Source organism: Pseudorca crassidens, chromosome 2, assembly GCF_039906515.1.
Source record: "Pseudorca crassidens isolate mPseCra1 chromosome 2, mPseCra1.hap1, whole genome shotgun sequence".
Classification (NCBI taxonomy): Eukaryota; Metazoa; Chordata; class Mammalia; order Artiodactyla; family Delphinidae; genus Pseudorca; species Pseudorca crassidens.
In genome coordinates, this window is record NC_090297.1 from 25,637,952 (window position 1) to 25,654,624 (window position 16,673).

General features: G+C 39.3%; 2 protein-coding genes across 9 annotated transcripts in view; one reads left to right on the forward strand and one right to left on the reverse strand.

Annotated features, from left to right (window-relative positions):
• ZBTB8A (zinc finger and BTB domain containing 8A) overlaps positions 1–6,645 on the forward strand; it is a 53,641-nt gene extending 46,996 nt beyond the window's left edge. For both annotated transcript variants that reach the window (XM_067725296.1, XM_067725295.1), the window contains one exon: positions 833–6,645. In XM_067725296.1, the coding sequence (XP_067581397.1) occupies positions 833–1,165 (333 nt within the window). In that variant the 3' untranslated portion in view covers positions 1,166–6,645. The remainder of the gene's footprint in view (positions 1–832) is intronic.
• Positions 1–16,673, reverse strand: part of ZBTB8OS (zinc finger and BTB domain containing 8 opposite strand) — a 131,775-nt gene that overhangs the window by 103,308 nt on the left and 11,794 nt on the right. For 5 of the 7 annotated variants that reach the window (XR_010940708.1, XR_010940707.1, XM_067725298.1 and 2 more), the window contains one exon: positions 16,227–16,263. Coding sequence is in view for 5 of the 7 variants with exons in the window: in XM_067725298.1 (XP_067581399.1) it covers positions 16,227–16,263 (37 nt within the window). In the remaining 2 variants the exon portion in view is untranslated. Of the gene's footprint in view, positions 1–14,609; positions 14,856–16,226; positions 16,264–16,673 lie in introns of those variants that run through there. The other 2 variants (XM_067725299.1, XM_067725301.1) reach the window with 1 other exon arrangement.

Sequence of the window (16,673 nt, forward strand, 5' to 3'; positions counted from 1 at the left end):
AGTTACTTGCTTCAAGATAACATGGTTATTAAATGACAAAAGCAGGACTAGAACCCAATCTTTCCAATTCCTAGTCCAGTCTTCTTTCTATTAGATCTTTCATTAATAAAAGTGGCAATAATCCTTATATTGAAAAATATTTTTTGATAAATTTAAATTTGGGACAATAGTTTTTCTTTCTCTAGCGAAATAACAAAATATTAGTATTCAAATGAAATGAGTTTTTCCCCCTGAATTAAGATATGTAAAGCCCTGGGCTTCCCTGGTGGCACAGTGGTTGAGAGTCCGCCTGCCGATGCAGGGGACATGGGTTCGTGCCCCGGTCCGGGAAGATCCCACATGCCGCAGAGTGGCTAGGCTCGTGAGCCATGGCCGCTGAGCCTGCGTGTCCGGAGCCTGTGCTCCGCAACGGGAGAGGCCACAACAGTGAGAGGCCTGCGTACCGCCAAAAAAAAAAAAAAAGATATGTAAAGTCCTTAGAAAAGTATATGGCAGATATTAAGTGTTTGCAATAATTTTGTATTATTCTGGGAATGTGTCCCTTGTTACCTCAGATATAAAAATATTATTGGATTAAGGGATATGTGAAATTATTAAGTATGTAATATTAATCATAAAAACATAGTAGACATTATTTAGAGAAAGCTGGTATTTAATATTTCTGTGACATTAATTTATCACCAAAACCTGTGATTTTTTTCTAATAACTAGATGTTAATTTAATACTAATGCTTGGCTTTGAACATTTTAAATTTATGAATTGCTACTTAGAATATCAAACTGTTCTGCTTTTGAAAAATCTTTTTTTATCACTATTTAAATCTCTACACAGATTCACCAGGCATGCAAACTCATCTGCAGGAAATGCAAACGCCATGTGACTGATCTAACAGGTCAAGTGGTACAGGAAGGAACCAGGCGCTACAGACTCTGTAATGAGTGCCTTGCTGAAGTTGGCATAGACAGCCTCCCCATTGATTTGGAAGCTGAACAGCATCTTATGTCCCCATCAGATGGAGATAAGGATTCCAGATGGCACTTGGGTGAGGATGAGAATAGATCATACGTGGAGATTGTAGAGGATGGGTCTGCTGATCTGGTCATACAACAGGTTGATGATAGTGAAGAAGAAGAAGAAAAGGAAATAAAGCCCAACATCAGGTAGCTGGGGTGTGAACCAACAGATCTGGCATGTCTGCAACTTACATTGACTTCCCATAACTCTCTCTTTCCATGGTCAGAGTCTGGTTAACAAATTATCAGACTGACCTGAAAGTAATGACCTGATATCACTTGCATGCTTTCTGAACAGACCATTGTATCCATTCTGAACTTTGTTGCCCTAAAATCTGTTGCTGCACTGGAAAGAAAGAAAGACCTAGCTTGAGTTGGCATGATGGATGAACAATTAATCCTCTTACTTTTATTACAGAGATACCTTTTTTTTTAATATTGGAAGATCTACTTAGTGAACTTTTTTCAAAGAAAATATTTTAAATAAATTCACCACAACCAAACTGTATATAAGATAATTTCAAGGTGTTTCAAAAACATATAAACTACCACTATTGAATTTTCACAGGGAACCAGGTAAGAGCACATTTAAGGGCCTGGCACCCTACCTGACTAAACTAATTAGTCCATTACCTTCAGACTGAAAATGACCTATCATTATTCCAATAATTATGGCAGAAAACAAACCTAAACTGTTTGAAATCATTCATATTTGAAACTTTTGTCATTAAGTTAAAAATTACTCTTATGTAGTCAGTGTTTAAAAAGAACAAACTCTAAAATAGAAGCTGATCAGAGATTATATACAGACATCACTTTCTTAAAGCAGGAAACTAATACTGTCAAGGTAGTTTTTTGAGGATCTGTCTATATAGCTCTCTTCCTCTCCAGAGAAAAAAAGAAAACTGGAGGTTCTTACCGGTTCTTAAGATTAATTTCCTCCATTTATATACTACTATATTACTTATAAAGTGCTCTTTCACACATCTCCCCACCTAATCAGCAAGGTAAATAGTATTGTCTCTGATTTACAAATGAGGAAATTAAGGTCAGAAAGTTTAAGTGGTGGGACTGGTAACTGGACAGGTTTTGATTTTAAACAGTCCTCTTTCAACTGCCTCTCCCTGGATAGTCCCCTGAAATGGTGAAGAAGTGAAGTCAAACCTCACCAATCTGCAATAATTATAAAAAGAAGCCTATGAGAATTAGAAAGTATGAAAGAAGAGGAATTTAATCACCTTCAACAACATATAATATCTTGAACTAGAGTTATTCAAGTAGTGCTAGGTAATGTCCCTATAGTACCTATTGACATTTTATGTTATTTATATATAAATTTTATATATAAAACTATTTGAACACATTATTCTCCTAAGTTCTTTAAGCAGTTTATATAATTTATATATAATTCTTCAAAACAAACTTTTCTACTAGAATACAAAATTAAGTTTTAACTCCTCCCCTATATGAATTATGAAACATTCCAAAATTACAGTCAAATTGGAGATGCATTATTTTAGTTGTAAAGATAAAATCTAAATACTAGAAGTAAAGAACTGTTCATAAAGGTCTTGGCAAGTTATCCCAATTAAGCTTGTTTTAATTTTGATAGAGGCTCCATGTATTATACCGTATTTTTAACTGCCATGACATACCTCAAGATACTTTTTATGTTATTTTCTCTTATTCTTTAAGTAATGATTGTCCTTAATACCAATTTGTGGGCCAAAATGGTTAATTTCTTTAAGTTTTTTTTTATAAATAGATGAATAACCACTTTGTTTTATGGTACCTAATTCTGAGATTTTTTTCAAGATTCCCCTGATGGTAAATTTCCAATTGCTTCAAGACCGGATAGTGTGCATTGAGTTCATTGTCTCCCAACATGACCACTCCTGAGTCAGGAGTCTTAACAATTCCATTGTTCCAAATGAGGGAGGGAACACTTGTCATTCTTTAGTCTCACCAGAGGATGATAACATCTTTCAGAATTGTAATCTGATTTTTAATCATTGGAACCAATAGGAAAAATGACTGACTTGAGCTTTATTTATAGAAATGAAGTTGTGCTTGCATGTGTATACTCTAACGCACTTTAGTCTATGATCTAAATGTTCTTTGATGCTACTATATTCTGCATGCAAACATCAGCATGATTGTCAGCAAGGTCCACTGAACACAGTGCCACCAGCACTTGTAGAGCCTTATCAGAAATAATGCTTTCTCATAATGGTTTATAACAAGCATCAAGCAATCCCCACAAAACAGCTCTCAAATTCACCAAACTAGACAGTGCATCTGTTCTATCATTTTAGTATCATAAAAGAACATACGTGACATGTTTGTAAGTTGTAAATAATAACTCCAGTATCATATTTATCTAAGACTTTAGAGATCAATTCTTTTCTAGAGCGTAACTATTAATGGTTTCTAAGAAAACTGAATTCTTTGGCTCTTAAATGTGGGAAAATATTACATAGGGGTATAATCTGTTAATATAAGCTTTATTTATGCCAATTTTTTTTGTTTTTTGTTTTTTTTTTTGCGGTACGCGGGCCTCTCACTGTTGCGGTCTCTCCCGTTGCGGAGCACAGGCTCCGGACGCACAGGCTCAGCGGCCATGGCTCACGGGCTCACGGGCCCAGCCGCTCCGCGGCATGTGGGATCTTCCCGGACGGGGGCACGAACCCGTGTCCCCTGCATCGGCAGGCGGACTCTCAATCACTGCGCCACCAGGGAAGCCCTTTTTCTTTTTAATGTTAGGAAAATAATGGAAGTTGGTTAGACCAAAGTTTGCTCTTACAAGAATGCTGTTTTATCAGCTTCTGAACACCCTTCTAAATCTATGGTCCTCAAGATCCGGTTGATAGGATGAAGTTTTGCAAAATAAATCACCACTGAGTCATGCCTACTGTCTGGAGGAGGCAAAATTGACTAGGCCAGTGGGTTAAAAGATTTTTTTTTACCCAAGAAACCCCTTCTTCAAATGAATTGTTTCATAGAGAAGTTCAACATTTAAGGAAACTCTAAAGGACAGAGCTGCTCTGGTTTAAGCTCCCTACAAACCTTTCCCCAGACACTGCAGAGCTCAGGAGTCCAGCACTGAAAACCTTGGGCTGTATCACTTTTTGAATTCCCTTTGAGCATTACAGTCTCACTTCATTACTCCTGTTACTCCTTGCACTTATAAGCTGGTAACCATAGAGCAGCAAATCACATCTTTACAAGGTTCCTTCTATAGTTATCATATATCTTAAGACCTTTTTAAGAACAAATTTTTCAATATTGTATGTCTGAGTGATGAAATCAAACAGTTACTGCTTTTATGTGGCCAAGTTACTGCTTAATGGATGAAAAGTTTAGTGTTTCAGTTACTTATGAGCTCAGAACTCAATTCGTTAGTTATTTTGCTGAGTCATGCTAAGATATATTGAAATTTCCACTCATATTGGTTATATATGTTTGGAGTCCTAAAATTAATACTATGGAAAAATCACTAAAAACAGTACAGCATAAGATGTGTTTAACTGGGAAGGGTGATAACAGTAGGTACTGGAGGACCAAACTTTAGATTATAAATGGAAAGTTCTAAGTTATTTTATATTAGAGTGGATCAGTATTACTATTTATCATTTATATAGCATTTTATATTTGCAAAGTATTTAAAATTTTTATGTTATTCTTTACATATCTATGAAATAGGACATTTATCACATGAAAGGTAAAGAAATTGAGGCACAGAACAGTAAAGCAACCTGCCTAAGACAACCCAGTGAAACAGTGGCAAAAATAGGAATTAGAATGATCAGATTTTCTGAATCCTAGAATATCAGCTTAAATCACTGAGGTGTGTTGTGTATTACTCTATTTTATAAGATGAGTTTATACAAATTACAGTCAATTGTTTTAAAGCTGACGTCATTGTATGTGGATAAATCCTATACAGAATAAATATTATGTAAAGGATGTGACTTTGGTTACACGAGTTTCAATGATAAAAATTCAGGTTGTCACACAAGTGGCATTATTTAGCCAATTTTATATATTGTGAAGTATAATTAATATTTTATTTTGATACAGGAGTTTCTCAACTATTCATGCCAATTGAGCCATGAATAGAACAGAAAAATGAAATCCACAGAGAATCTATAAACTTCATTTTCTAACTTATCAGCCTTCTCCCTAAAGTACCTGTGTTAATGCCAATGAAAAGTGAAATATGTTAATAAGCCACACACAGGAGAAGCCAGGGGACTCAATTATTATTTTGTTTGGCTGCACTGGGTCTTCGTTGTGGCGTGTGGGCTTCTCTCTAGTTGCAGTGCGTGGGTTCTCTAGTTGTGGCACGCCAGCTCAGTAGTTGCTTAGTTGCCCCACGGCCTGTGGGATCTTAGTTCCCTGACCAGGCATCAACCCCCTGTACCCTGCATTGGAAGGCAGATTCTTAACCACTGGACCACCGGGGAAGTCCCGGGACTCTTAACTTTTAAATGCAAAATATTTTGAAATGTATTTACTTAAAAGCATGATAAACACTTTTCCCTGCCTCTTTTAATTTTCTTCACACCAGCAAAAGCCATTGGTACTTCATCATCTTTAGATAGGAAACCAGTGACCAGGGTAATGCCAGTCATCTCTTTACCTTTGGGCTTGATTAGATCATTTGCAAACATTATTAAAGACAACTTGTAAAGTAGATCTAAGAACTGATTATACTTTACTTCACTCTTTTGGATTTCTAGATACACAGGTCCATTATATAGTTTCTTGATTTTCCCACTGGGAAAATCTTTTAATTCCTTGTTGATATTATTTACAACTACTTAATTCTTTTATTGAGTAAATTATCTTATTCAGCCTATAAGGGAAAAAAATGTAACATTTTTACCTACATAGTAGTTCTCAATCTTGGCTGCACTTGAGAATCACTTGTGGAAATTTCAAAAATACAGATGCCTAAGTAAAGCAGAATCTCTGGCAGATGGGGCCTGGATACATTTTTTTAAATCTTTCCAGTGTCTTTTATGTGCAAAATAGGTCCCCTAGTCAAGGTTTCCCTTTTTCTCCCCAGATAGATAGATGCTAAAGTTGGGCAGTGGAACCATTTCACATTCCAGTCCACTGGTTCGCAACCCTATCATTAAGGAAAAAAAATTAAAATATGGTTGCCCAGTCCAAGAAAGTATTAATTTTTGTGAAATTTTAAGATATTGTGTATGCCCCCTCATCTAAGCTTTTTATTAGGGTCAAATAGTATGGACACTAAATTAAAATAGCCCATTTTTACTTTGAGATGTATTTGCATTTTTATTTGATCATGGGTTGCAGTCTGGGAATTCACACAGTAATTCAGAGTAATTAAAGGACTATATTTGGAATATGTGACTGAAATACTATATCCTGAAATTCTGCAAGCTTTAATGTTTTCTTTGCTTTTGAAAAAGAAACCAGAACACTCTCCAAGCACTGTGAAACTTAATTGCTACACATTTGTATTCCATCAATGAATTGAACTAAATCAGTTTTTATTCAAGTTAAATGCCATACCAGAGAAACCAAGAAAGGTGTCTTATTTAAAGAAGCCTTCAGATTAATTTGGAAAGAAAAATAAATGTCTTTGCTTTACTTCAAGTATTGCCATTAAAATTTTTTTTTGGAAAATAACTTGAAACGACTTTGGCATAAAGCACCGTCCTCATTCCCATAATTGAGGTTATGTATGCAATTCAAACATGACAAGTATATCCGTTCAGTAGTACTGTATATGCAGACACCATTGCTTAATCTCCTACCAAAAAAGAAAATTATCCAATAAGGAAGTGGCACTTTCTTGCATAATTCAAAAAGGTTAAACGCTGAAATACAAGAAGATAATGTGTCTTTTGTTGCATATTTGAGTTGATTTTAAACTTCTTTTCCCCTGGAGGAAAAAAATCCACAAGGAATACAGCAGTGGAAAACGGCACCTGCACCAGACGCTCCAGTATTTGGGGGCCGTGTTAAAAAATGAAAGCCGTTTTTCCCCTAAGCAGCAGCAACATCTATTCGCGCTCAGGCGGTTGACCACGTGGCTTCATCCTACTCTCCGGGAGGACTGCACCAGTGAGTGGGATTAAGGAGTAGGAATCTTTCTTTTCCTTTTCAGTCCTGTTTCCCGCACAACTACTTTTCCTGGAAAGTTATCACAGAGTCCAGCAGCGAGATCCCCGTAGAGAACCCCGAAGTTCCCCGTAGAGGCCCTGACATACCAGACACCCCTAAAGCTAAATTCTGGGGGTGCAAGATGAATAGAAAACGCTGTGTTGTGTGCAGTGTGCACCCGATAAAGAGCCCCTATTTGCCGGGTCCCTACTCGATCCAAGGCCGCTGAGGTAGGCACACATGCCTCCCCACTTAAAACAGGAGGAAACTGAGGCTTGAGAACGGACCCGTCATTGAGTCCAGCCCACGCAGTGGGTTGGCTAGCGGTGTCCGAAACCGCCGCCCTACCGCCAGGGGGAGCTAGTGTCCTTTATCTCTACTCTCGGTTCCCATAGTGCAGTCTGTGCGTCACAGAGGGTCACTGCCTTGGGCGTCACCCCCATTCCTCCCCACCCCCGTCACACAGAGGGGGGACCGCGCCCTTGGCCTCGCTGCTGCTGGAAGAGATGTACCGGATGAGAGCCTAGCTCTCCAGATTCTGTGGTCACTTCACTGACGTTTTTTAGTTTACCTGTCTTGCCTCCCTCCCCTCCTTCCTTTTTCAGGGAGTCGTAACTCTTTTAGAGAAAAATTGAGCAACAAATGTTTTAGCCTGACAGCCAGGTGAGGTAGGTACTACTGTATTATGGCAGATGAAGAAACTGAAGCTTAGAGTGGTGAAAAGACTTGCCTAAGTTCAGAAAATTTAGGCGGTTTCAAGAAGGAAACTGGAAGGAGAGGCCTTGACTCCTACCTTTAGGTAACAGACATACATATAAACATCCACATATTGGAAGATGAGGCATTTGTAGTGACTTCGGGAACCCTTGTCACATGCAAGGGAGAGAAATGAAATAAAGTCCTGGGGGAATTTTACATTCCAGCTGGAGAGACATACATATATGGCCAATGACGATGTGTGGTAGATAGTACCAACAGCCAGAAGTACATCCATTTATTCACCCAACCAATGTCTCAATATCTACCAAGCACCCAGATTCCTAAATGGAATTCAGACAAAAAATTTGGGTGGGGAGAGTATCACATTTATTAATTTCGTTTTTACTCAAAAATAAATACAGATAACAAAAATGGTCCTTAATGCCAACATGTAAAATAGCAATGCTATATTTAAAATGAAAAAAAAAAAAGATGATTTTAAGCTACACCTTGAATAATGGAAAGAACATCCAATTAGGAGACACAACGAAAGGAAAAGATAAATGATCAGTATAACTAAGGAAAACTAGCAAATAGTTGAGTACAGGGGATGGAAGTGTAAGAGGAGTTCAAGAAAACTCCAATGTGGGCTGTGGAAGGATAAGAGCACTGTTGATAAAAACAAGGAACTCAGAATTTGGATATGAAAACATGACATTAAAGATCTCTCCCTAAGGAGCATGTCACTAGGGGGCTTTGGAATCAGGAAGAACTGGAAGCATCACTGAAACAGACCATTAAAAGATGGAAGGTACAAATAATAACCAGAAGCCAGTTCCCTTGCTCCTTAAGGTGCTTCCAACTTCAAAGCGGAGTTGACTACTACACACATTAGCTGACTTAAGGAACTTTATGCAATTGTTGTAAAACAAAAAAAGAATCTGCACAAGAATTCAAAGGTAGGAACTGGTGAGTTGTATGGTGTGAACTTTGATGGTGGGTGATGGTGGGCGGGCTACACTGGTACTGAGAGAAGACTTGGAGAGGCCATGGGAACATAAAGGCAGAAACAAAGTTACCCTATAATTGATTCATCTTTCTTCTAATTGTGACACACCCCTTGAATGGTTAATACTTCGAGTTGCAAGGGAATCAGGATGGGACAGTAAAATGGGGGTCCTGTAGAAAGGCACCCAGCTTGGCATAAAGGGACAAGCACAGCTTTTGAAAACAGCTCAACTCTGATAATGGAAGAAAGAAAACTAGACTAACATAGGAAAGATTTGGAGTAGAGAAGCAGGGAAGGAAAAAGTCTGAAGAGAAAGCAGGAGGAGAAGCAGAAGGGAGTGGCTTTGTTTGCCCTTCTTAATAAACAAGAGACTCTGGCAGAATGGCACTGGCTCCAGGGTTATCCTCAGGCTGGTCACCCCCTAACCAAGTGCTGTGGCCTTTTTAAAAAATTAAAAGGTGGGGCTTCCCTGGTGGTGCAGTGGTTGAGAGTCCGCCTGCCGATTGGGCCCGTGAGCCATGGCCACTAAGCCTGCGTGTCCGGAGCCTGTGCTCCGCAACGGGAGAGGCCACAACAGTGAGAGGCCCGCTTACCGCAAAAAAAAAAAAAAAAAAGTAAAAAAATTAAAAGGTGAAAAAGTAAGGGGGCTGTTAGCTTTTAAGCTTGTCCCAATAATAGTACTAGCCCTCACTGAGCATTACTATGTGCCAGGCACTGTCTTGAGTTTTATGTGTATACATTTATTTAATTCTCTCAACAACTATTGTCACGAGTTAAAATTTGGAAATTGAGGCACACGGAGATTCAGCAACATGCCCCAAAGTGGAGAGTTAGTAAATGGTGGAACCAGGACTTGAACCCCCATGATCTGGCTCCAGTTTGTGCTGTTAACCACTGTACCCCCAAAATCCTCAAAATAAAACTGTTAGCACAGTAGTGTTTAAATTCGACAGTTCCAAGTATAATTCCAAAATTACTCCCTTTCTCTTCTTCTACAAAATAAGATTCTTAACTATGGTAGTAAAGCTGGGGACACCTGGTCGGTGAGTAGTCACTATCTCCATTTCAGTGTTGAAGAAACCCAGCCTCAGAGAGGTTCAAGAAATTTCCCAAAGTCATATAGCCAGTGAGTGACATGGTCAGGATGTGAATCCATGACTCTAATGTACTTAAAGTTTGTATTTGGAAGTAATTTAAAAAACACACACAGTTGTGTATTTATTTGGCAATGGGAAAAAATAATATAAACCCACTATTTTCTACTGCCTTGTCCTGATACAAGATATTTCTATAGTCAAAGTGTTTTTGCTAAATAACATTAGCTTTTGAACTTTTAGAGTATGTGTCAGAGAAAATGAGACAGCCATTGTCAATCATCTATTTCTGAGTTGCACCTTACAAATATCACCCAAATGTAAAGTGTTTCCTTATATATAAAACTTGAGGGCTTCCCTCGTGGCGCAATGGTTAAGAATCCGCCTGCCAATGCAGGGGACACAGGTTCAAGCCCTGGTCCAGGAAGATCCCACATGCTGCAGAGCAACTAAGCCCGGGCGCTACAACTACTGAGCCTGCGCTCTAGGGCCCGCAAGCCACAGGTACTGAGCCCGTGCACCACAACTACTGAAGCCTGCGTGCCTAGAGCCCATGCTCCACAACAAGAGAAGCCACTGCAATGAGAAGCCCATCAACACAACTAGAGAAAGCCCGCGCGCAGCAACGAAGACCCAACGCAGCCAAAAATAAAATAAAACTTGAGTAATGAGAGCTGTTGTGCTAACCTCACAGGGCTATTACCTGGATCAAAAGAACAGAACATAAATGTGATTTGTTATATATTAAAAGATATCGTATAAATACAATGAACAGAGTCCTAAGTCCCAAATCTGCCTCTTCTAGCCAGTAGGTTTTAGGTGTCACTAATCCCCTTATTTGTAAAATGTAGGACAACTGTACTACATATAGAATTGCTGAAAGGACAAATGGGTAATATACAGAAAGCATCTGGGAAAATGTTTTGTACAGAGGAGACCTGGATATGTGTTTATGACAAAATAAATATGTTGGCCCTAAGACTACTTTCTTGCATGTCCAGAATTCAACATTAATTGTTCATTTTACAGGCAACAGAACAAAAAAGTACAGAGCATGTTATATGGGAAAACACATTGATAAATTACTACAGTCACTAAATTCTGAGGAAGTTTGCTCTGGAAGGAGCTTTTGGAAGCTATCTTTTCCAATTTCCTGTCCCCCCCTCCCACCCCCTGGTTTTTGTAGATGAAGAAACTACATTCTCAGTCTCAATCTGGAATTCCCCAAACCTTCTGAAGCTCAGACTTCAGGAAGGGGCAGAACTGTAGTCCACTTGGTGCGCTTCCCCCGCTTTGAGGAGGCTATAAACTGTACTTTTTCCACCATTTCTTTTTGAACATTCTCTTCCAAAGCCCAAGTGGTAATAGCAAGGTGGAAAGAGAACTAGCAAGGGTGGCTGTAAGGACACACATAACCACTTAGCCTTCTTGGAGAGGCACCAGTGAGAAAAAGTCATCACATCACTACTGTTACTTTCCTGAAAAGTCACTGCCATCATGTAACACAGCCCTGTACCCATGACAATGACTGTCTGATTAGTGAGCAGACCTGGATGGTGTGATCTGGACCTTTTAGGCTAAACTGTTCCAGTAAGATACCTTCTTTTTCTCAGCTCAGTTGTTTAAAATATTACTAGATCACAGAAACTTAGAACTGGAAAGGAATTGAGGAATCACTAATACACATCTATAATACATAGATGAGGAAGTAGGTCCAAGGTCAAACAGTAGTAGAGCAAAGGCTAGGAACTGAGGCTTGTGGCTTGGGATTCTTATGTTCTCATAGATATGCTCAAGGAGCTGACCTGCAGTCTCTGCCTAAGAGTTTGACGTTGCTCTAAGATGCTTAATTCACTGACCACTAAGTAACTGACCATCTATTATGTGCCATCTAGGAGCTTTCCTTCTATTCAGAGGTATGAGACTAGTGAACATTAAACAATTATAAAATTGAATAAGCCTGCAAATCTTTAAAGCTAACTAGAGAAGCATAGTTCAGAGACCCCTGAAGGCTGAATGGTAAGGGAGGCATTGTGGAAATGTGATTTGAGTTGGGTTTTTAAATTTTATTTATTTTTGGCCACTCTGCGAGGCTTGTGGGATCTTAGTTTCCCTACCAGAGATTGAACCCAGGCTCACAGCAGTGAAAGCACCAAGTCGTAACCACTGGACTGCCAGGGAATTCCCTGAGCTCGGTTTTAAAACGGAGCTGCAGACTAGCAACCTGTGGACCAGATTCTGCCCACACACAACCTGTCTGTACTTCATTGTGATGACCCATAGTGGTTTGGGTTTCTTTCCAAAAACTTGGGAGGTTTTACATAAAAATCCCACTCTCTGGGGTTTTATGAAAAACTGCCACCCTAGGCTTGTATTCCCATTAGAAATGAGGGCTGGAGCTGAGAGGCAGCTGCCCGCTTGGCCCCTGCGTAAACCCTCAGTTCAACACCTGCAGCCCTCCCATTACCTGCCTGACTCCTTGGGCAGCGGATTTGCTACCCGACATCTTCAGAAATGAGAACGGCAGCCCAGAAGTAAGACAGAAGTGAAGATGGGTGGGTACGTTATGGGGAAGGAGAATTAGCTCTGCAATGGGGGAAATCTGTTCCTTAGGGAAAGACACATACTTGAAACTAGCAGAAGAATCTGGTGAGAGCACGGTGCAACCATCTCAATAAATAAACTAAAAATAAATAAAACGTGTGCTGCTACTGATGGATCAAGAATGCCAACACTTCACGTATAAAGGGTAACATACTCATTTTCCTTCTATTCAGTATCTTTGTTTTGGCATATTTTAAAACTAACACAAACTAAATTTTAAAATTTACCTGAAATTGTAATGTTATAAATTTATTAAAAATAAGAAAATATAATTTGTCTTGCATAATTACATCTGCCTTGTTTTTATTGAGCCCCATTATACAGCTCTGGTGGTTAAGAGATATGGCTATGCTTTACCCCACCCCACCAAGTCAAATGTGTACCCTACCTGGCTTAATACATCCCAAGAGCTCTTCTTACTTTGGCTTCAGCTCTCCCATTCCCCTCACAGTATCCCATTGTTCACTTGCACAATCAACCCCCCCAAGTAGCCCATGATGTGTAAAGGAGTCGAAAGAAAGAGCCCCATCTCAGGCTGGAAATTCATCCTAACAAAAGGTAGAGATTCTTCTAGACATTGTTGTGCTTGGAGGTCCACAATTTACACTTATAAAATATGCCTGAGAATAAAGAAGGTAAAGGAGTGCTACCTCAGAGATCCTGCTGTGTATCCATTTGAAGAGCTACTATTAAAACCACAGGCTCGGGCTTCCCTGGTGGCGCAGTGGTTGAGAGTCCGCCTGCTGATGCAGGGGATGCGGGTTCGTGCCCCCGTCCGGGAAGATCCCCACATGCCGAGGAGCGGCTGGGCCTGTGAGCCATGGCCGCTGAGCCTGCGTGTCCAGAGCCTGTGCTCTGCAACGGGAAAGGCCACAACAGTGAGAGGCCCACGTACCGCAAAAACAAAAAACAAACAAAAAAACCCTCACAGGCTCTTGCCCTTGTCTTCATTATGCCCCGCTACTTTCTGTTAAATTCCCAGAGAGGGACTTCCCTGGCGGTCCAGTGGATAGGACTCCGAGCTTCCAAGACAGGCGGCACGGGCTCGATCCTTGTTTAGGGAACTAAGATCACACATGTCGTGTGGCGCAGCCCAGAAAAAAAAAAAAAAAAATCCCCAGAGTAAAAATAATGTGGTGCTCCGAGAGAACAGTTAGAAAGCTCACAGACAATCTCTTCCTTTTAGGTCAAGTTCAGCACACTATAATGATATTTGGCAGCACCCAGTGGCAATCTTTTTTCACATATGTGTGAATAAATAGCAACTTTGCAAACTCTTGCATCACAAGGAAGAATACCTCAGTCAATGAATAGAGAATGGAATAATGCTGCAAATCAAATGAAAGCAGCCTCATGTTTTCAAAGGTTATCTACTTTGAAAAGTTCAGATCATTTTAAAGTTGTTTTCCTGGCCTCCTGTCTCCTTAGGAATGAAAAGCTTAGGTAATTTTTAAAAACAAAAGACATTTTAAAAAATTCTCCTTTTCTTCTCTAAATATAATGGCTTTAATATAAAACTATATGTTAGAAAGAAGGGCCCATTTGTACATGCATCAAATTTTTCTTATGGGAAAACAGGAAAGTGTCAATACTTCAGTGCTTAGAAAAAAGTGAGAACAGTAAATCAGGGCTCTTTCTAGAGAAGCCTTCCAATTGTTCAACTATAATTGTTTCATCTGAGAAAACCAACTGGATTACAGGATGGCTCTTTCCCACAGCAATCTAAAACGACCTCTTTTCATGTACGTATAGAAAATATATGTGTTAACCAATTTGGAAGAAAAGCAAAATCCTGGTTGTAGGATTCCTCAAATTTCTTTTTTTTCAAGCTGCATTCAGTAAGAGCATGGGGGCTTCAGAGTCTCTCAGGCTGCTCTTAGATCAATGATCCTTTCTGGGACCAGGCTGGAGGGCTGGCATTCCATGGGAAGGGTGTAAGGCACCTGCTGCTACAGCAGGGAATTAACAAATGAGATACCATACTTGCCACCTAAAGGTTTCTTTAAACTTTGAATATTTGGATAACACAGACCAAGGCTGTACCTAGATTTTCCATTTCTGTAAGTCACATTTTAATTTAAAAATTTCTGTTCTGCAAATCTCCATATATTAAGATACTGCAGAATTTATATCATGGTATCATGGTATCTTCTCAAAAGGAAGAGAAAAAACAGTTCTTCATAGGGAGGTTCTTTTTTGTGTGTGTCTTAAATGTCAATGATCACAAAAACTTCTGGCTTCTCTTCATTATAGACCTGCATTGCTGAATATGTTATTGCCTTGACTTCAGTTCCCTGAAGTTGGGGTTAAAGAAAAAACAGGAAGAAAAAGGACATCAAAATCAGAATCATTAACTCTAGCAATGATTGGCAGAAAGTCAAAATTCTAATATTGCTCTGAAAAACTCAGACGAAACAATTAGTTATCAAATTAGTACAGTATTATCCACTGATCCAGTAAAAATGAGAGGCAAATATGTACAGCAGAAAAATCACTGAGTTAGGAGACGAAGCATATTATAGTCCTGGCTTTGTTTGCAACTGGATACAGAAGCTGTCTGACCTCTCTGGGCATCAGCTTTTTCATTTATCAGATGGGTTGAATCCAAGAACACAAAGCTTTCCTACTGTTTGGGTCAGGGCTCCTTCTTAAGGCTTCTTCCATACAGTCGAACCTGGGCCCTAGGAACTCGGCCTATTCCCTTCTCTGAATGGCAGTCAAATGCCTATTATCCACCATCTCCGTTTAGATGTCTAATAGGTATCTCAAATATAACAAACTCAAAAGAAAATGCCACTGTCATTTGTATTATAAAAATAATTTGTTTTCAGTCCACATGCTTCCTCTCTACTGGCTTCTGTTCTTTTTATGCTTCTCTTCCCCGAGGCTCCCTCCCAGGCTTCATTTTATTGCACTGTGGTTGAAGAAATTCTATTGCAGCTACCGGAAGCAAACAGGATTTTCCAGTCACCTCCAACTAACTTAGGTCTCCTTGGCCTAAACACAGGAGTCAGCGAACTACAAATTGAAGGCCAAATCCGGCCTGCCACCTATTGTTGTACAGCCCCACGAACTAAGAATGGTTTTTACATTTCTAAATAGTAGTGGAGGAAATGTTTAAAAAAAGTTTTACTGGAACACATCCACATTCATTCATTAATGTGTTGTCCTTGGCTGTTTAGTGCTATATATAAGAGAAGAGTTGAATAGTTGCTCTTCCATCATTCTCTGCCCACAAAGCACAAAACATTAGGAAAAAAATTGCCTACCCCTATTCCAACAGATTTAACTCGTATAGAGCGAAGCCATACATGCTGGCAAATACTGAATCTGGAGAAGCACAAAAGGCAGAAGACACTTTAGAGAACATCTAGTCCAACACCTTCATTACGGGGGAGGACATCAAAACTCGATAAGGCAAAGGGATTTTTACACCCCACAACTCTGTAACAAACCTGACCCTATGACCCAAGTGCTGATTCCTAATCCTCCAAATCAGGTGTGTGAAATCAGTGTTTTAACATAATATGTCCCAACAGGTCATATTAGTCTGAGAAAAATTTAGGACTTTACACCAACTTATTAGAACTAGTTAACTGTCACATTTACTGACTTTATGGTAAGGTAGTATAAAATGTTTCTAATGGCTGGATTTAAAAACATACCTGAGGGTGCTTGGACAATGAGAATTCTTCTCCCCACCTTGAGAAGGAAAAGTGAAACATGATTAAGATTTCCAGGATTTAACATTTATTCTCTCTTTCCACATTTTAAAATAAGCCTTATAAATGTGGTTTAGATACTAGAAAGCCAAAAGAGATGGAGGGGGAAGGGAGCTATAAATTTCAATTTGATTGTTAGCAGATACAGCTGTTGAGGGACTTATGTGTACAACAGCCATTTCAAGAAGGTTGATAGTTGCTCTTAAAAAAAAAGTGTCCTAGCATAATGTACATAGGTAGATTCTCAATAAACATTGTTTAATGAATATTGGTTCACAACAGAGTAGCATGTTCAAAATTTTCACTGTACTCAGGACTACAGAACTAATTAATATCTTCCACTGGAGAAAGCCCGTCTGAACACCATAAAGGCAAAATACTAGATTCTGT